Source organism: Ahaetulla prasina, chromosome 8 (assembly GCF_028640845.1).
Source record: "Ahaetulla prasina isolate Xishuangbanna chromosome 8, ASM2864084v1, whole genome shotgun sequence".
Classification (NCBI taxonomy): Eukaryota; Metazoa; Chordata; class Lepidosauria; order Squamata; family Colubridae; genus Ahaetulla; species Ahaetulla prasina.
Window position 1 is genome coordinate 69892661 of NC_080546.1, and position 20471 is coordinate 69913131.

A 20471-nucleotide genomic window follows, 5' to 3' on the forward strand; every position below is an offset into this window, starting at 1 on the left:
GGTTATAGAGGGAGCTACGCGTAGCTCCCATGTAACATCGCTCCTGCGCAGCCTGCACTGGCTGCCTGTGGCCTTCCGGGTGCACTTTAAGGTGTTGGTTATGACCTTTAAAGCGCTCCATGGCTTAGGACCTGGATACTTACGGGACCGCCTGCTGTTACCACACGCCTCCCACAGACCCGTACGCTCCCATAGAGAGGGACTTCTCAGGGTGCCATCCGCCAAACAATGTCGGCTGGCGGCCCCCAGGGGAAGGGCCTTCTCTGTGGGGGCTCCCACATTCTGGAACGAGCTTCCCCCGGGTTTACGCCAAATACCTGACCTTCGGACATTTCGTCGCGAACTCAAGACCCATCTTTTTATCCGCGCGGGGCTGGCTTAAATTGGGATTTTAATGTTAATTTATTAATTTTAAACGGGGTCTTAGTATGGTAAATTTTAATCACTGGGCTAATTTAAATAAGTTTTTAAATCGTATTTTAAACTTGTATATTGTATTGTCGGTTTTATTATGCCTGTACACCGCCCTGAGTCCTTCGGGAGAAGGGCGGTATAAAAATCAAATAAAATAAATAATAAATAAATAAATAAATAAATAATCACTAATCTCAAATCAAAAAAGAATTGGAATCAGAAGTATGTGTCTGTCACTGGCTTACATACTTACAATTGAAAGAAAAATGTAATCTAGACCAAAAAAAGTTATGGGATTGAATCTGTATAAAAATCAGTTTGAAACTGTATTGTGTGGTAATGAAGAACATGTTATTGCCAAGATGTACAAAATGTTGTTGAAACTGAATCTGGGGAATGAATATGTGAAATATTGCATGGCAAGGAACTTTTGGTATGATATCATGCTTGAGCAATGAAAAAATATGTGGACAAAATGATTTAAAATTTACACTGAACTTTAATTTTAAAGATTTTTTTTTTCAAAATGATGTGTCATTATCACCTGACAATTTTTCAAAAATACTGTACATAAAGATATCTCAAATGTATGTTGGAAATATAATTGTAAAGACAGAATTTTTATCATCTTTAGTGGACTTGTGATAAAGCCAAGAAACACTGGAGTCGGATTCATATTGTATTTTAATGCAGAAGAGCTTTAAAATGAATATAAATTGAAACCAGAGGACAAGGAACTTGAAAAAATTGTTCTCTGACTACAAAGCAGGGGGGGAGAAATGCTACCGGTTCATTCCACTTCGGGTGAACCAGTAGTGATAAAAACTACCAGTTCAGGCGAACTGGTAGTAAAAAAATACTTTAAAAAGGTTTAAAAAAAGGTTCCAATGATCACACAGCACAGCTGTGCCACGTGATCATTAGAACCTTTTTTTTTCTTTTTTAAAGCATGTTTTTACTACCAGTTCCAGTGAATAGGTAGTAAAAAAATGCTTTAAAAAGCTAAAAAAAGGTTCCAATGATCATGGCTGTTTTGCACGATCATCGGAACCTTTTTTTACCTTTTTTATAGCATTTTTTTACTACCGGTTCCAGCAAAGAGGTAGTAAAAAATGCTTTAAAAATGTTTTAAAAAAGAAAAAATTAGCAGAAATGGCAAAAAAGAAATTGTCATTTTTAATAAGACAAAAGAACATCTAGTTTGTTTTTAGACTGTGCTCAAGAGTCTGTCTTGTAAGACGCACACACACCCGCTCAAAAGTGGGTGGAAATGTCTGTGCGTCTTATACAGCAAATATTGTGGCAGAGGGGAGGGAGGTTGATGCGGCGCAGATCAGCTGCTCTAGGTGGCGGGATCACCGCCACTGCCTATTACTGCTGCGGCCCATTTGCTGCCGATCATGGCGATCAGCAGTGAACAGGCCACAGTGGTAGCTATGAAGTGGCTGCGGCAGCAGCAGCGAACAGGCTGCAGTGGCAAATAGGCCACAGCAGCGAACGGGCCATGGTAAATGGGCCCGCACGAATGGGCCATGGCAAATGGGCCAAGGCAGCAACAAATGGACTGTGGTGAACAGGCTGTGGTGACAAATGGGCCGTGGAGAATTGGCTGTGAGAACAGGCTGTGTTGTGGCTCCCTAACCTGGCCCCATGTCTGAAAGTGCCTTGGAGCCGGGCCAGCTGCCAGAAAGTGACTCGGAGCCCGGCCTGCTGCCAGAAAGTGATTTCGACAGTGAGGGGGAAGGGCCATCAGGACGTACCTTGGAAGCACCGGCCTCCCTGGATCAGGCCAAGCGAAAGGGATAATGAGGCCTCCTTCTCCTGACTCTTCCCCCCCCCAGGCCACGCCTGCAGACCCAGCTGACAGCAATCAGGCTTGGCTCAATCCCAGGTTTAGTAGGCAGGAGAGAAGAGAACAACAGAAGTAGGGGAGGGGCAGGCCTAGGAAGTGCTGAGTCATGGAGCCACACCCCACAGGATATAAAAGGTAGCAAGAGCTGGTGTGTCTCTTTGTATCAGGCAAATCCATGGATTGACTAGAGCTGAAGGTTGTGACTCACCAGCGTCTTGGCAGCTATCGAGGGCTCTTGGCAGATGCTGATTCTTTTGCTGCCAGAGCTGATAAGAGCCGGCTAATTAAGCCATCGCTCGGATGGAGGCGAGGAGGACACAACAGGCTGTGGTGAATGGGCGGCGGCAAACAGGCCACGGTGGTGGCGAACGGGCAGATTTTTTTCCTTGTTTTCTTCCTCTAAAGCTAATGTGCGTCTTATAGTCCAGAGCGTCTTATAGTCCAAAAAATATGGTAACTTTGACTTTGGAATTTGCTAGTTAAATTAGTTTGTTGTTAAAGAAATGGCTAATATTTATTAAGAATATAAAAGTAAAAAGTTGAGGGTATACTTTTATTTTGTATTCTACTGCGTTGAAAAAGTTTATAAGTCAATGCTATTTTTTTCTTTTCTTCTTTATCCTACACTTCTCCTTCCCTATGTCTATGGAAACTCTCAGTCATACAGGTCATGATTGTCCCAAAGGTGCTTTTTCAAGAGGCAACTGGACTTTCTGTTTTTTCTTTGAAGACATTTCGCTTCTTAGTTGAGATAAATGGGAGAGTTCTATTAAGGAAACTAAGCATGAATAATATATAGGTATGATCCACTGTACTTTTTACTCCATTTTGTACAACTTTAACCCCATGATATTTGAATCAATGCAGCATAAGCAGATTCATCAATAATATCAATGTGATTTAAGTCAGGCTGCCTGTTATTGATTATTATTTATTGTTTTAATGGATTTTTTCTTCTAAATCATTGGCATCCAAAGTAAATTATTTCAATTAATAAAAAGCAACGTATGTATTTTGCCTTTTCAACAACCTGCAAATTATTCATATTAATACATCCAGGTAATATTGAAATACCATATAGGAGCTTTCTGATGGGGCAAAGCAGTGAAACTTAATTCAGTATTCAAACCATTTAAAATTATGAGTTATCTTAACTAAATTTTCTAGAATCAACAACATATTCTGTCCATTTCCTTCTTCCCTGCTAATTTATATGATCTTAACATAACATAACATAACATAACATCAGAGTTGGAAGGGACCTTGGAGGCCTTCTAGTCCAACCCCCTGCCCAGGCAGGAAACCCTACACCATCTCAGTCAGATGGTTATCCAACATTTTCTTAAAAATTTCCAGTGTTGGAGCATTCACAACTTCTGAAGGCAAGTCGTTCCACTTATTAATTGTTCTAACTGTCAGGAAATTTCTCCTTAGTTCTAAGTTGCTTCTTTCCTTGATCAGTTTCCACCCATTGCTTCTTGTTCTACCCTCAGGTGCTCTGGAGAACAGCCCAACTCCCACTTCTCTGTGGCAGCCCCTGAGATATTGGAACTCTGATATTGGATATTAATATCAATATCAATTAATATCAATATCAATAACTCTGATATTGAGATATTGGAACCCTGAGATATTGGAATCTCATTGCATCCATTCTTTCCCAGGATCTACAATTGCTTCCTTTGGTCAGAAACTTAACAACAGTTTTCTTCTAAACAAAAACTGTTCATCATAATGCTTTTTATTTTACAGGAAAAAAATGCATACCATACAGACAGGAAACATAGTATTATAAACAAATATCATATCTATGATGCCATTATTAGCTATAAATTATTTATATCTGAAATAATTATCTCACTTCTCTCTTTAATAACCTGAAAAACATATCAAAGTTCCTTATTTTTCCTACCACATATCAAACATAAAACTGAAATATAGACATTTCTCACTATTTCCTTCTTATTCTTAAATGTCTTTAAAATATTATTTAATTAAAAAAGCAAGAGACCCAAAACTCTAATACCTACAGGATTTTCCAATTAATCACTTCCAGCTACTTTCAGAACATTTTTAGTTATAAATCTCCACTTCTTTCTAAAACTAATCCTTAAAGCTTCTCATGGAGGCCTTTGGTCAGTTTATTTTTCCATCAACTAATATTCCTGTTTACCCTTGATGATGTCAATGAGACACGGTTTCAGACATTTTTAATCTCTGAGCCAGACTTCATTAGATAAATAAATTGCTTCACCCTAACTGGTTCACTAATTTATCAAAATATGGTCTTTCATTTTATAATATTTCAAAGAGAAGGGCAATTGTGCTACATGGTTAATAAAAGATAAAAACAAATATACTTTCTTGTGCCTTTGAATCAATTTTTGACTGCTGGCAACTGCCTGTACTAGTGCCTCCAATTTTAATATAATGAAATAATGCCAATAAAATAATAATATAAAGATACATTGTTACCCAATAATTAAAGGATTAACAAGCAAGAAAATGACAAGAAGTATGGACAAGATCAAATGTCATAAAATGCTATTTTATAATATTGGTAAAGTTTATTAACATATAGTAGGAATTGTGGATTCCTACTATATGTTAATAGCACAGATTAAAAATACCAGAAATAGAATTACTTGTGCTATTCTAAATCAGCAGAATTACATGAAATTAAATACCTTGCCTAACTACAAAAAGACAGCAGAAAAGGAATAAAATGAAACTTTCTCATGATAGTATTTCCTGTAGTAGGGAAACCAATAAGTATAGTGGGGGGAAAAAAGAAAATGTAGGAGATGACCAGGCTGAGCCCAAGGGAGAATAGAATAGAATAGAATTTTATTGGCCAAGTGTGATTGGACACACAAAGAATTTGTCTTGGTGCATATGCTGTTAGTGTACATAAAAGAAAAGATACCTTCATCAAGGTACAACATTTACAACACAATTGATGGTCAATATATCAATATAAATCATAAGGATTGCCAGCAACAAGTTATAGTCATACAGTCATAAGTGGAAAGAGATTGGTGATGGGAACTATGAGACGATTAATAGTAGTGCAGATTCAGTAAATAGTCTGACAGTGTTGATGGAATTATTTGTTTAGCAGAGTGATGGCCTTCGGGAAGGGGTCAAATGTGTCATAAGTCACGAGTCCCTGCACAAAGTCAAGCCCACCTTAAATGCCTCTCATATCTCCCACTCATTTCCCTTAACTACCAGTTGATCAGATTCTTGTAGAGAGCATAAAGCTTATAGTAAATCTTTATATTTATTTTAACTGCCCGAATCTCCTGATTTCTCTAGCATTTGATATTAATCTAACCAACTGGAACAATGTTTAGTCTGGTCATTTCCTACAGGAACTCAAATTGTCCTTTGCAGGTTTGTAAAGCAAAGGAAAGCTGAAGATTGTTAATAGTTGCAGCAATTGCTTCTCTTAACAGTTAATTGAGCAGCTGATTCTAATTGTGATTGTTAAATGAGAATTATCTGTATACATAATAGATCATCCAGTAACATCCAGTTTCAAGTAGTGTTCTACCTATCATATTGTGGTAAAATTTCTGAACCTAGTCCATTTTCCAATAGTATCTATTTCTACAGTGCATTGCAGTAATCTCCATGAGAAGTTATAATAACATGCATTTCTTAACTCTTGTTATTTCTGCCTCTGTAAAATAGTGATTTTTAAATAGTCCTGCGAGTCCCTTGGACTGCAAGGCGAACAAACAAGTCAGTTCTAGAGGAGATCAACCCTGACTGCTCTTTAGAAGGCCAGATCCTGAAGATGAAACTGAAATACTTTGGCCACCTAATGAGAAGGAAGGACTCACTGGAGAAGAGCCTAATGCTGGGAAAGATTGAGGGCAAAAGAAGAAGGGGACGACAGAGAACGAGGTGGCTGGATGGAGTCACTGAAGCAGTAGGCATGAGTTTAAATGGACTCCAGAGGATGGTAGAGGACAGGAAGGCCTGGAGGAATGTTGTCCATGGGGTCGCAATGGGTCGGACACGACTTTGCAACTAACAACAACAAAAAAATAGTGAATGGTGCACCTATACTGAACTAAGCAAGGGAATCTCAAAGATTACAGAGGAACTCACATTTCTATTGGCACAGCTGTATTTGCCAGCTAGCTAAAGCCATGAACTGATTCCTTGGAAGCACATCAAAAAATGCTGAATTAATGCCTATTAGCAGTATCTCTATTGCTCCTATACTATGGCAAACCTCTTTCCCTGCAGATTTGAAAGGAAACTACAGCCACCTATGTCCACAACCCCCATCTCAGACACACCAACAACAGCCAAGCCTCCTACAACTGATCCCATTTCATTGGGTTCACAACCTCTAGTGATCACAGAAAAGGAAGTGCAGGACCTATTTCACAGACAAAAGCCAGGAAAAGCTCCAGGCCCAGACAAGATAACGCCTTCTTGCTTAAAAGTCTGTGCTGACCAATTGGCCCCCATCTTCACCCATATTTTCAATAAATCACTAGAGATGTGTTATGTTCCTTCTTGCTTCAAACGCTCTACCATCATCCCAGTGCTGAAGAAGCCCACCATCAAGGAACTGAATGACTACAGACCAGTCTTTAACATCTGTAGTCATGAAAACCTTTGAAAGGCTAGTGCTTTCCTACTTGAAAACCATCACGGATCCGCTCTTAGACCCCTTGCATTTGCATACCGAGCAAATAGATCAACAGATGATGCTGTTAATATGGCTCTGCACTACATCCTACAACATCTTGAGTCTCCAAAGACCTATGCAAGGGTCCTTTTTGTAGACTTTAGTTCAGCATTCAATACCATCATTCCAGACATTCTTCTAACTAAGCTAAACCAGCTACAGGTACCGGAACAGACTTGTAAGTGGATCACAAGCTTCCTAACAAACAGGAAGCAGCAGGTGAAGCTAAGCAAGATCACATCAAATACCTGTACAATTAGCACAGGGGCCTCCCAAGGCTGTGTGCTCTCCCCACTTCTCTTCTCTCTGTATACCAATGATCCATCTATTAAGCTACTGAAGTTCGCAGATGACACAACAGTGATTGGTCTCATTCGAGACAATGACAAATCCGCATATAGACGAGAGGTCGAACGACTAGCCTTGTGGTGCAACCAAAACAATCTGGAACTGAACACACTCAAAACCGTAGAAATGGTGGTAGACTTTAGGAGAAACCCTTCCATACTTCCACCTCTCACAATACTAGACAACACAGTATCAACAGTAGAAACCTTCAAATTTCTAGGTTCTATCATATCGCAAGATCTAAAATGGACAGCTAACATCAAAAACATCATTAAAAAAGGACAACAAAGAATGTTCTTTCTGCGACAACTCAGTAAGCTCAAACTGCCCAAGGAGCTGCTGATTCAGTTCTACAGAGGAATTATTGAGTCTCTCATTTCCACCTCTATAACTGTCTGGTTCGGTTCTGCAACCCAACAAGAAAAACACAGACTTCAGAGGATAATTAGAACTGCAGAAAAAATAATTGCTACCAACCTGCCTTCCATTGAGGACCTGTATACTGCACGAATCAAGAAAAGGGCCGTGAAAATATTTACAGACCCCTCGCATCCTGGACATAAACTGTTTCAACTCCTACCCTCAAAACGACGCTATAGAGCACTGCACCCCAGAATAACTAGACACAAGAACAGTTTTTTCCCGAAGGCCATCACTTTGCTAAACAAATAATTCCATCAACACTATCAAACTATGTACTGAATCTGCACTACTATAATCGTCTCATAGTTCCCATCACCAATCTCTTTCCACTTATGACTGTATGACTATAACTTGTTGCTGGCAATCCTTATGATTTATATTGATATATTGACCATCAATTGTGTTGTAAATATTGTACCTTGATGAACGTATCTTTTCTTTTATGTACACTGAGAGCATATGCACCAAGACAAATTCCTTGTGTGTCCAATCACACTTGGCCAATAAAATTCTATTCTATTCTGAGTTTTAGTTGTCAGCAAAGTACTGATTAAGCTCTTCCATTTCTTCACTTGGGTTCAATAAAAAACAGGAATGCAATTTTATGCTTTCACCACCACCCTGCATTCATTGAAAAAGATAACATAAGTAATTTAAAAAGCAATCTTATAGAATCTCAAAGGCTCTACTTGAGATGCAATTGAGTACAAATTTCTCTTCAAATTTTTGAGATTTCTGTAACTGCCATAGCGAAATGACATTTTGCTGGATTTCACTGGCTAGCAAGACAGTGAGGAGAATGGCCCCTGGATGCTGGATCTGAGCAGACATAATCTCCCCAGGACAAAGGAGAGATCATTGGCATTATCCATGAGATTCCAGACAGCCCTGAGTACAGTAGACCATGGAAATTGCCATTTTTATGGTCAGTTTATGAGTGTAGTAGCTGAGAGTTGGGGCTCTATCAAGCTTACACTTGCAAAGCAGCCTTTACCTACATTAAATTCAATCTAGCCTTATATCTTAATCATTTTTTAAATTTTATTTTTCACATAATAGAGAGATTAAGATCTTTTGGACTGGCAAGGTTTTACTTTATTCATCTGGTAAGTTTCTACCTCCTTAAAAGACAATAATGTAAATATATGATTTTTGTACTATGAAGCAAAAGGGTGCTCAGTATGCAGGTTTTGGAAAATTAATAATGGATTGAGGACCAAAGGGATTTAGAATTATGATTTTGAATTATTTAGAAGAAATTTCTCATGGAAAAAGAGATATTTTGCTTGTTTGTTTGTTGTGATAAGGGGACCATAAGGCTGGACAGTAGAGCCGAAGATTAAAGAAAATCCTTACTGCAAAACTTTCAGTCTACCGAATACTTTTTAGTCACATTTTTTGGACAGAATGGATCAAATGCTTAATAAAATTGACAGAGCATTTTCTAATAACGTTGTAAATCAAGAGCAAGCTGCAATGGGTGTCTACGAAATTAATTTGAAGGGGAATTTAAACTTAATACAAATGGATCTGATGAATGACTCATTCCCCAAAGGAGATGAACAAATATCAAACCACATCTTACCAGGCTGGGAGATATTAAATCAGGAAACTGATATATTTTTTTCCTTCTGGCTAGACAAAAGAACTCTGCTAAGATGTGGAAGGACCTTTTCTAAAAGTTACAAACAAAAGAATAAATTTTACTTATTGAAACAAAAGAAATCTATTAAAGTTCTGAAGGAGTTTCACTTTGAAACACAGATGAGAGCAAATCATCTCTGAGACTCTTTTTGAAGGGGTTAAGGAATAATTTTAAAAAATCAGGTAAGATTTATAATACCAGTGTGTTCAATCATAGTTAAAGAAAAGGGGCGTTGGTCCTACCTGATACACCCATTTTCAGATGGTGCGTAGAGACTCCAGGCATGGATATCACTCTTGTCCTATAGCTCTATAGACTGGGTCTAAACTGAAGAAACACTCTCTGCTGACACCTCCCAGTTTCAATGATGTTACAGCGATGTCTCAAGACGTAGTACCTGGCATGGAACCTAGCCCAAGGAACTAGGGACAGTAAGGCAACGGAGGCTCTCTTTTCCAATCCAATCTGTCTAGTCAATGCCCTGATGCTCTCCATGCGATCTGGTGATAGAAAAACCTGTCCTGTTAATGAATCTATTATCGCCCCAAGATTTAATAAGCAAGTAGCCGGTCTGAGGTGGCTCTTTTCCACATTTATGGAGAAGCCATGGCTCTGCAAAAGTTGAACCGTGACCCGCAGGTCTGCCTCTGCTCATCTGTGAGAGACTGACTGTATTAATATGCCATCAAGATAACATTGTATATAGACTAGTAGTGTTCTGAGAAAGGCTCCTAGCACTGCCAAGAGTTTGGTGAACACTCTGGGAGCTGATCGCAGTCCAAACGGTAACGCCCTGTATTGCAGGTGTTTACCGTTGTAACAGAACCTCAGGCACTTTCTGTCTAGAGGTGAAATCAGAACGTGAAGATACACCTCTGTGAAGTCGATGGAGGTCCAGAAATCTCCATCCCTGACATCCTCCAATATCAACTGCAAAGAATGCATCTTGAATCTATAGTACCGTAAGTATTTGTTGAATCCTTTGAGATCGAGAATTGGTCTCAAACCTCCCCCGAGGCTTTCTAAATCACAAACAGCCTAGAATAATAACCTTGTCCCTCCTGATCTACTTCCACCATCTGACCATCTGAATAGGAAGTTGTTTCTTCCTATTGGTGAGGAAATAGCCCTAACTGGCCACCAATGGGAGCCGTGGCCCTGGAATTATCGAGAGCAACGAAAGGGGCGGTTGTCCCCCCCCCCCAAAGGGTCAACTGTACTGGGGCTGCATCTTGGTTTTATCCACAAACCCCTGCCCCGACTGGGTGTAATGTCTGGGTGCATAACCCCTCTGTTATCATTGAAAACCTGACCCTGCATACGGATGAAAATAAGGCTTATGGAAGGGAGGGAAGAGTCGGCAATCAAACCTCCTGGAGATTGATGGCAAAACTCTCCTTTTGTCCCTAGATTCCACCAAAACTGGATCCAGAGATGCACCAAATAGCTTGCCCTCTTTAAAGGGTGCTGAAGCCAACTTCCACCTCCCCTTAGTGTCTGCCTGCCAGTGTTTTAGCCACAGGAGATGCCTTGCCATGACAGATAAAGCAATGGCTCTAGCTCCAAATTTCGCAGAATTCAATGTGGTATCCCCCATAAATTCCGCTGCAGCTACAACCTTGTTGAAATCCTGGTGAGTCCACAGATCACTGGGCGGAACTCCTTCCTGCATCTGCTTTAACCAAATCAATGACGCTCTAGTGAAAGCCGCTTGGTGGGACTTGTGAAACCTAAGCTCTACCTTCTTCTCGTCTGGCTTAAGAACATCCTCAGCATCAGAGAGAGTAGCTGAGGGGGATGCCAACACCATCACCGGCTCACCTATTTCTGGGATCTGTAGAAGCTCGTTGAGATCTGGAGTGAAATTGTAGAATTTTTTTATCAAAGGACGTGGGATTTGGATAAGCCCCAGGAGAAACCCACTGCCTCTGAATTACGTCCATAAATAATTTTGGTGCTGGAATGGCCTCTGATTCAGTCATGGGCTCCAAAAAGGGAAATCCATGGGATCCGAAGTCTCCTGATATGCTTCAGGTTTTGACGAGTCCCTCTCCAGCTGGGTTGAACTCTTAGCTTTAAAAAGTAGTGCCTTAAACAAATGAGGCCAGAACAAACCTTTAAAAGCGCCATACCTCATCTTCTGATAACTGTTCAGGCGCCATACCTCATCTTCTGATAACTCCTGATCAATCAGGCCCTCTTCCTCAGATACAGAATCTTCCCTTGAATAAGAGTCCGGAGAACTGGAAACCTGATATCTCGGAAACTCCCTAGAGAGCTGAGAAGATCTTTCCTGCACCTGTAATTCTGGTTCCACCACTGCTGTTTGGTGAAAATGCTGTCTGTCATGCCAATTGGCAGGCTCAGTTACTGGTGAGAGCAGCTGCTGCCTCAGTCACGCCTTCTCATCCAAACTGTTGGGTGTTGCTCTGGTTCTTTCCACCACAGCCATGCAGCCTTTTCTTCCAAATCTAGCTATGCTTTGGCACTCGCAGCTGCGGCAGCCCAGCACTGTTCCCCTTGCTCCAACCAGCAGCCTCTGCTCGCATCAAGGAACTGGCAGCCGGGTGGGAAGAGGAAAAGGACGGGCACAAGGTGACACGCCACTTCCAGACCAGTCTGGCTGGAGAATGGGTGAGCAGGCGGTCTTCAGGGAAGAGCGCTGCACTGGTGACACATCTCCCAGTTGCAGGCTGGATGTGGGGCCTGAGGCAGAGGGGAGGGCAAGCAGGTGCCCAGAGGCCCCACGGAAGCTGAGAAGCAGGCCCGAAAGGCAGCTGAGACTCGGTGTCCACAGCCCCAAAGGCTGCCTTTCAGCCTAGCACGGCAGGTCCAAGGCAGATTTCCCTCACCCACTGCTGGTCTTAATTTCTAGTTCCAGCCCATGGGGCTCACAGAGCTCTGGTCACTGCGGCTGCCCACAAAAGGCCTGCGCTCAGCCAAAGGGTGCGGCCAGCAGGGAAGCCAGCTGGCAGAGGAGCGATGTGGGAAGCACAGCCTCGTGCTCCCTGAATGCTGGCAGCCGCAGGTGAGGCCCAGAGGCTGTGGAGAGTCTGGGTGAGGGGGGGGATGTGGGCTGGTGGGGGGGGAGGGGAACAAGCGGCAATGGTTCACCTTTCTCTCTACCACCAGCCACAGGAGAAAGGGAAGAGTACGTGGGAATCGGTGTCATGGCCAGCTGGGAAAGCTGAGCTGCTGCCCAGCCCAGAGTAGCGAAAGGTGGCTGAGCCTCGCTGCGTCTACCTGCACGCCCTCGAAATGGCCATTCAGCCTAGTGCAGCGGGCCCGGAGTGGATTTCCCTCCCCCACCATTGGCCTAACCTTCCAGTTGCAGCCCACTGGGCTTGCACCACTCTGCTCACTGCAGCTGCCTGCCAATTAAAGGCTGCGCTCAGCCAAAGGGCAGGGGCCGGTGGCTGGATGGGGCTATGTGGACAGGACAGCCTCATGGTGCTGCGTGGGCCAGATTAATTGCTTTGGTGGGCCGGATCCATCCCGGGGGCCGTAGTTTGAGGATCCCTGGCCTATGTTCTGTGCATAGCCAATGCTGTAGGTCCCGGTCTACCTCCCTATCGGGCAGGCAACCAAAGAGCTATGAAGTTCTGATTCTAGCCCTCGCTGGAGATGCCAGTCCACCTCCCAATCGGGCAGGCAGCCTAGGAACCTCCACGTGGTCTGGGGCCGGCAATAACTCCAAGACTGCACTTCCTACTAGAGAGGCAGCCGAGCAAGCCCTCTCCTGAGTACTACCAGCTGGTAACACTCACTAATGGCCTTTTGGAATAGCATGTTCTAGCTTAGGGCCCCCAGGCTACTCCACAATAAAAATGGCACCTGGTCTCTTCGCCCTTTCGCACCAAGCCAGAAAAAAGCCTCCAGAGCCTGCAGAATGCTCCAAATGGCACTGGCAGTCACAAGGAGCTCTACCTCTCCTTCCAGAAATGCCTTCCAATCCTCCCTCGATGCGGGGTACTGGGCTCGAGCCACAGGCTCTTCACACTGGCCCCCCAAAATGGCTGCCACAGTTAGTAGAGCCTTTTCTAGCCTCCACTTTCCTGCAATACCAACACTTCCATTAACAGCAGGCTCAAGCCTAGGGCTCTTCATGTTGTAATCTTCTCTCTTTCTTCCTTGCACTCTTCTTCCATATCACAGTGCTGTTTTTAGCAGAGCTCACTCTGCCATGTCTATACAGAGCTGTAGACTGGGTCGAATCTGGGAGGCATCAGCAGAGGGCATTTCTTCATTTTAGACCCAGTCTATAGAGCTATAGGACAAGAGTGATATTTACCTTATATAAGAGATGAGCTATGTAGAGAAGTGAAATTATTTAGAGACAGTGATAAGTTATTAAAATTATTTTTACCTGCTGGGTTGAATGGGGATGTTACTTCCTTATCTTTCTGTTTCCCCTTTTTTCTGTATCACACCCTTCTTTTATTATTTTTCATTTTATTTTTTATTTTTTGTAATTGTATTGACTTTTATTGTTTATTTATACTTTTTAATAAAATTACTTGGGAAAAGAACAAATCCCTCTTAAAATTTTAAATGAACTATCAAAAAAATGTAATGTTTAATCTAACTAATGTATTTTTTCTATAAGAATGGCAAACATGATGGAACTGAAAGCTACTGAGAAGTCTGGAAGAATCAGTAAGGTTGCATAGTACATTCTGTCCCTCATCCAGCACAGAACATCCTATAAGGCAACTGTGACAGTATTCAATTACCTAACTGAAAAGAGGCTTTCAGCACCTACTCCATAATCACTAGTATCTTACTCAAGAAAGGATCATAAACCACTAACATAATTATGCATATCTTCAGGATCAAACAATATTTGGATATGTATTATATTAATAAACATCTGGATACGTACTATACAGTAGTGGGTTGCTACAGGTTCTCCCCAGTTCGCAAGAACCGGTAGTAAACATTTTGAGTAGTTTGGAGAACCGGTAGTAAAAATTCTGCCTGGCCCCGCTGCCTCCCAGCTGATCGGCTAGAAGGAAAAAATCAAGACTCACTTGTCAAAGAAGAGAGGGAAAAAAAACAAGACACCGTCCCTTTAAATTGAGAAGCCAAAAAGCCTCCCAACTGATCGGCTTGCTTCTCAGCCAGGAGATCGCTTGGCAAAGAAGGGGGGTGGGAAACGCTGTCATTTTAAATTGACAGAGCGACTAGAAGCTCTTTTCTGGGTCAGCTGAACAACTGAGGAGGAATTCTTATATGGTTCAATGTTTTTGAAGTTTTGGGGTTTGTGCAACATGGGCTTTGTGTTTCTAAAAAGGTTTGGGCGATTTCCATTGTGAAGTATCCTGTCTTGAATGTGGCTACTTGTAAATGGAGCCGAACTTCCGGCTTCCACTTTATATTATCTGTAAGCACCGGTAGCTGTTTTCTGCTTACAAAGTTTCCTTTACGCAGCTAGCAGAAATTCCAGGCAGGTTCCTTGCTAGCAGCTTGATTATTCCTTAATTATCTGGGATATTTTATTTGGGAAATGAAGAGGGGGGAATTTGATTCCTTCCCAGAACAGATTAGTGGGGTGGGGAGGAAATGGGGATTTTGAAGTAACCTTCCCCTAGAGTGGGGAGGGAATGGGGATTTTAGGCTTGCTGTCAAACATCAGCCATAATACTAATGATTGTTTTGAACAATATGCAGGTTGTATTACATGAATGGCTATTTTATATGTGAAATTATGACTGAAACCTATATAGGTTCACACTGTCAGGAAGTTTGTCCTTAGTTTTAGGTTGCTTCTCTCTTTGTTGAGTTTCCATCCATTGCTTCTTGTTTTGCCTTCTGGTGCTTTGGAAAATACTTTCCCCCCCCTTCTTTCTAGCAGCCCCTTAAAAGACTGTTGCCTATCACACTCTTGGGCAAAGCATGTGAGCCATTTCCTCCTTTCAGTGGTCCATGAAAGTGCATCTATAGCAGAGGTCTCTAACCTTGGCCACTTTAAGACTTTAAGACAGCAAAGGTGGCTGAGGAATTCCGGGAGTTGAAGTCCATAAGTCTTAAAGTGGCCAAGTTTGGAGACCCCTGATCTATAGTATGTAGATAATAAAGTTGAAAAAAGGTGAACATCATTTTTGCAGAACTATAGATACGTTGAGGCTGGGTGTGACAAGGAATGGCTGGGAGGGGAGTGGCCAGGCAAGGTACCCCTTGACATGAGAGACATTGAATTGGCCACGCCTATCCAGTCACATGACCATCAAGCCACACCCACTGTCACATGATCATCAAGCCACACCCACAAAATAAGCCACGCCCACAGAACCAGTAGTAAAAAAAATTAGAACCCACCCCTGGTACTATATTAATAAATTGCAAAGAAAATAGTTTTACTAAGCACTTTGCGTTCACAAAAATGCAATTGTCTTGGAAAATCTCACTAGATTTCTGAGTGTCTTTAGATCACAATTCTCCTGCACAGTTCTTTACAGAAAATCAGATCCAAATTATAATTTATTTATTTATTTCTATTTGGTGTTGCTCAACTACAAGGTGACTCTGGATGGACGATTCACAACATGCAGAATATAATAAAATAAGATGATAACAGAAAAGATACAACAAAAGCAAATGAACAAAGAACCTGGGAGACAACCCAAAACATATCCCATCATCTCTGACACCCAGTCAGAACTTTATGGCTCTCTCAAATACTAGCCCAGAACCTCACTCTAGAGAGTAGACATTACAACAGAGAAGCATGCTTCTTTCATCCTGATAAATGACATTGCTTATTTGAAGGATCCCAGATTATACTAATGCTCTTCAGCTCAAATCAGCCGGGCAGTCATTATAGGAAATAACAGCACCCTATGTGTCTACATATAATGATAAATTCTATACAGAATTTTATGATATAGGATTTTTAAATACATAGCAAACCAAGTTTAACCTCCCTGCATTGTAGTAACCAAGATAGTTAAAATTTTCCAGCAAGGCTGCTTGTGAAGAATCCTCCACATCTCATATCATGACCATATTCACTCATGAAGAGGTATTACAAAGATCAGATTTAGAACACCTATCGAAAACTGTGAATGAATTTCTCATGCAGCTTATTGGCCATATCTTACCTAAAGACTGGCATCCAAAAATTGCATTAACTTGCATACTTCCTGGAGAAAGAGAAAAATGAGGCCAGTCTCAGAAAGCATGGTGCCAACACCTAAGGAAGATTTTAAGATTATTAATGTCCCTTGAAACGATGCTGAAAGTGCTTTGAATGATCAAAATCCCTGGAAAATACTTGCTGTCCAAAGTGCTCTGCACAGAATCTTATAAAAATTATGACATTATATAAAATGAAATATTATATAGTTGAATAAAATAAATAAATAAAAACCTTTAAATTTTACACAACTAGAAAGGAGGGGGTTCAAGCTTTGCTGCATTTCTTTAGATCACAGAAATCCATCTGAGTTTGAAATTACTCAGTCTCTAATATATTTGAAGATTAATATTACAAATTAAAGCTGGATCTATCAGTTAACTTACTCCATCTCCCCAAAGTACATCCAGCCCAAATTGAGAATCTTAGCAATAGTTAAAAATTATACATAAACAATGTTCAATTAAGGTAACTAATAGAGTGAGTAATTTAGATTTAAGTGGTGGCTTAAGGATTTAATGTCACAATACCAAATTTTAGGACAACACCAGAATAACAGAGTTGGAAGGGACCTTGAAGGTCTTCTTAGTCCAATCCCCTGTTCTGATAGGAAATAGCTTGACTCCCTCTTATTTGTGGCAACCCCTTAGATATTGGAATACTGCTATCATATCACCTCTAGTCCTTCTTTTCATTAAACTAGACATACTCAATTCCAGCAACCATTCTTTATATATTTTAGAGTCCAGTCCCCTAATCATTTTTGTTTCTCTTCTCTGTACTCTTTCTAGAGTGTCAACATCTTTTTTACATTGTGCTGATCAAAACTGGATGCAATATTCCAAGTGTGGTCTTACCAAGGCATTATAAAATGGTATTAACACTTCACTTGATCTTAATTCTATTCCTCCGATAATGCAGCCTAGAACTGCATTGGCTTTTTTGACAGCTGCAGCACACTGCTGGCTCATATTTAAATGATTGTCTACTAGGAATCCAAGATTTTAGAATCATAGTGATGTTTTATCTTTCTTACTTAAACGAATTAACCAGAAGTAAATTGGTCTATATTTTATTACATAGATGACCCTATTTGCTTCTCTATCCTGTAATTATAGAAAATTATTGTTTTCAATAAAGAGGTTATTACATCCATTTCCTTTATTACATTTTACACTAGTTGAATGAGATCCATAACTACAAACAAATTGAACTACCTTTTTTCTTGATGGAAATGGCCTTGTGCTAATTTATCACCACTGGTGAAATTCCAAAACAGACCAAAATACCTTACAATCTGACAGCAATATTTGTTGTTATGCAAAGGATGTGTAATAAAGAGTACAGTGAATGCTACTTACTGCTGAAATAGTGTGGCAAAGTTTCAAAGAAGCATGTGGATAAGGAAGCTTTTTAGCTTCTCCCTTTAATGGAATTCAGTGGCCCCAATTAAAGCTACTCAAAGGTCAGGGAGCCCCCCCCAGAGCAGCATTCCGTTAGTCTCAATAGACTGCCAAGAAAGAAAAAAGTTGGTACCCTGCCCCCAGCCAGGCATACGTCCCAGATTTCTCTACACTCCAGCCTCTGAGAATGCAGTCCATACAAATTTATTAACTTTATATACTCCAATCTTTTACCTTCAATCAGATTGGGAAAGGAATTGCCAAAGGAATCAGTAAATCACATTAGAGTTGTCTCTTTCTACACCAAGAAATGATTCGTTATCATTCCTTGGCTAAGGTCTAAAATAGCAAGTTTTACATTTGCATTTATATACACATCTTCATTTTGCAAATGGTTATGGTAAATCAATTTCAACTGAAGCCCAAATAGATGAAAATGGCTTAAAAATGAACGGATAAAGGATTTAAAAAAACCTGAACAACCATAAAACCATAAATTACTTTTTCATCTTTTAACACTTTAAATATAGTTTACATTCCTTTAGTTTTATCAAAAATGAAAACAATACAGATAAAAAAGAAGGCATGGAGAAAAAAAGTGAAACAGACTATTACCTCATTTTCTTTAACTGGATTCCTACGTAAGGTTAGCATTTCAAATGGCAATCCTTCTCTGTAAGAGCATCTATATTTTTACCTGAAAGCAATCAAATTGATTTTATCTGGCTACAAAGAGTTATGACTCATTAAAATTCAAGGTGAACCTATGCATTCAGAAGTGTGCACTAATGAATTCAATGGTCCTTATTTTAAAATATACATGGCAGAAATATAAGTAGCCCACTAAAAGCCTTCAGTCATTAAGAGGTCACTATCTTCATACTTTAAAGTTGTGGTTTTAATATTTGTAATCGATTTATTTCATGGAAAATTAAATTATTTCATTCAATCAAAATTCATATTTTACAATCGTTTGAGACTTATATTTGAAGATACTAATGTGAGTGGAATAACGGCCTACTAGTGAAGATGCTCATCTCCCGCTCAGAAGGTTGAGAATTCAATTCTAGGTAGCAGCAGATGTTTCTCTTTCAGGGTGCAAAGAAAAAATATCTGCTGAGAACTCCATGTAGGCCTCAGGAAGGGCATCCCACCAGTAAATGCTAGCTCCATCCAGTTGCCCCCAACTCTACTCCAAACTAAGGGATTGCAGGGTGATTATATTACCATCTTCTAATAAAACACCTTTTTATCACAAAAGGTGTTTTATTAGAAGATGCTAATATAATGCTTCCCCTGAAAGGGCCGCTAACAATAGAGCTCTTCTATCCTTTCCCAGGTGACCAGCCCAACCTGGCCCAGGTACACCAACATGTCTTGGAAGAAGTTATTGGCTTCAAGTAAAAATACTGGCCATAAAGATCAAATTAAACAGCACAATAATGTAAAGTATTACATCTATATAGTAAGCAGTGTTGCTCCAGCTAAAAATGTCCCAAAGACTGTCCTTTTAGGTCAAATGGTCCCTCGCCAATCCTGTTGCCTCATAAACATATCCTCTGCAGGCCCAGTCAGAGGCCTATGGAGGAGTCTTCATTTCAGCCATGTCCTCTCTTCCTTGGGGTGGCAATCTCTCTGTCTCTTTCCGAAGGAGTGCAGCCTTTTCCCCTCATGGCAGCTTCATCTTTTCGTATTCTCTCTCAGGTCCTTTTTTCCTCAGCTGCTCCAATCTGTCTTCCTACTCCCCAGACCTCTCATTTTTCTCTCCCTGCTGTGGACTACATTTCCCAGGAATCTTCTCCAGGGCCCTTCCTTTTCCAATTTCAGGGGCCCCAACTAGTCAGTCAACCAGGGAATGCTGCTAATGGAGCAAGCTACATTAATGTAAAGAATTTTAATAAATATGTGAGTGGGGGAAAAGGATAGATACATGAAATTAATTATGACAGAGTAAAAAAGAAATTTCTTATGTTAACTTATATAACTTATATAAATTCATCAATTCAATAATCAAATATTTTGTAAATAAATGCATGCATACATACTGTTGGTCTATTGTGCTCAAATATTAGTTTTAAGACCTTATCTTATGATTATGACTATATGTTTTCATATCTCACACAATGATGGATGGAATTACAGGTAGTCATCAACTTACAACATTTTGCTTAGTGACCATTTGAAGTTACAACAGCACTGAAAAAAGTGACTTATGACCATTTGTCAGGGTTCCAAATAACACCCCCACAAAAGAAAATTCTGCAGCTTGAACTTCCTCAAAGTTACATTTTATTAGAGATGTCATATTGGCACAGCTGGGAAAACCCGAATCTGAAGGTTTCCAGGTTTTCACCATGCAAGTGAAAACTCAAGTCCCTGCCCAGCACCGACATGTTAATCACATGGTCCAATCATCCACTGTTCAAACAGGAGATACCTCCCAGTCATCCGATCCCAGGTGCCAGGGCAAAGCGTCCTTGACTCTCTGAGAAAGGAATGTTATTTTGACTACAATCACCCATACTCTATGCAATCCGACC

General features: G+C 40.6%; 1 protein-coding gene across 3 annotated transcripts in view; it reads right to left on the bottom strand.

Annotated features, from left to right (window-relative positions):
- The window catches only part of PDGFC (platelet derived growth factor C), a 149629-nt gene that overhangs the window by 111579 nt on the left and 17579 nt on the right, over window positions 1-20471 (bottom strand). The window contains exons 1-2 of one of the 3 annotated variants that reach the window (XM_058192474.1): window positions 11215-11506; window positions 9636-9893 (exon numbers count right to left, since the gene is read on the bottom strand). The exons of 1 other annotated variant lie outside the window; for it this stretch is intronic. In XM_058192474.1, the coding sequence (XP_058048457.1) occupies window positions 9636-9678 (43 nt within the window). In that variant the 5' untranslated portion in view covers window positions 9679-9893; window positions 11215-11506. Of the gene's footprint in view, window positions 1-9635; window positions 9996-11214; window positions 11507-20471 lie in introns of those variants that run through there. One more of the 3 variants, XM_058192475.1, reaches the window with a different exon arrangement.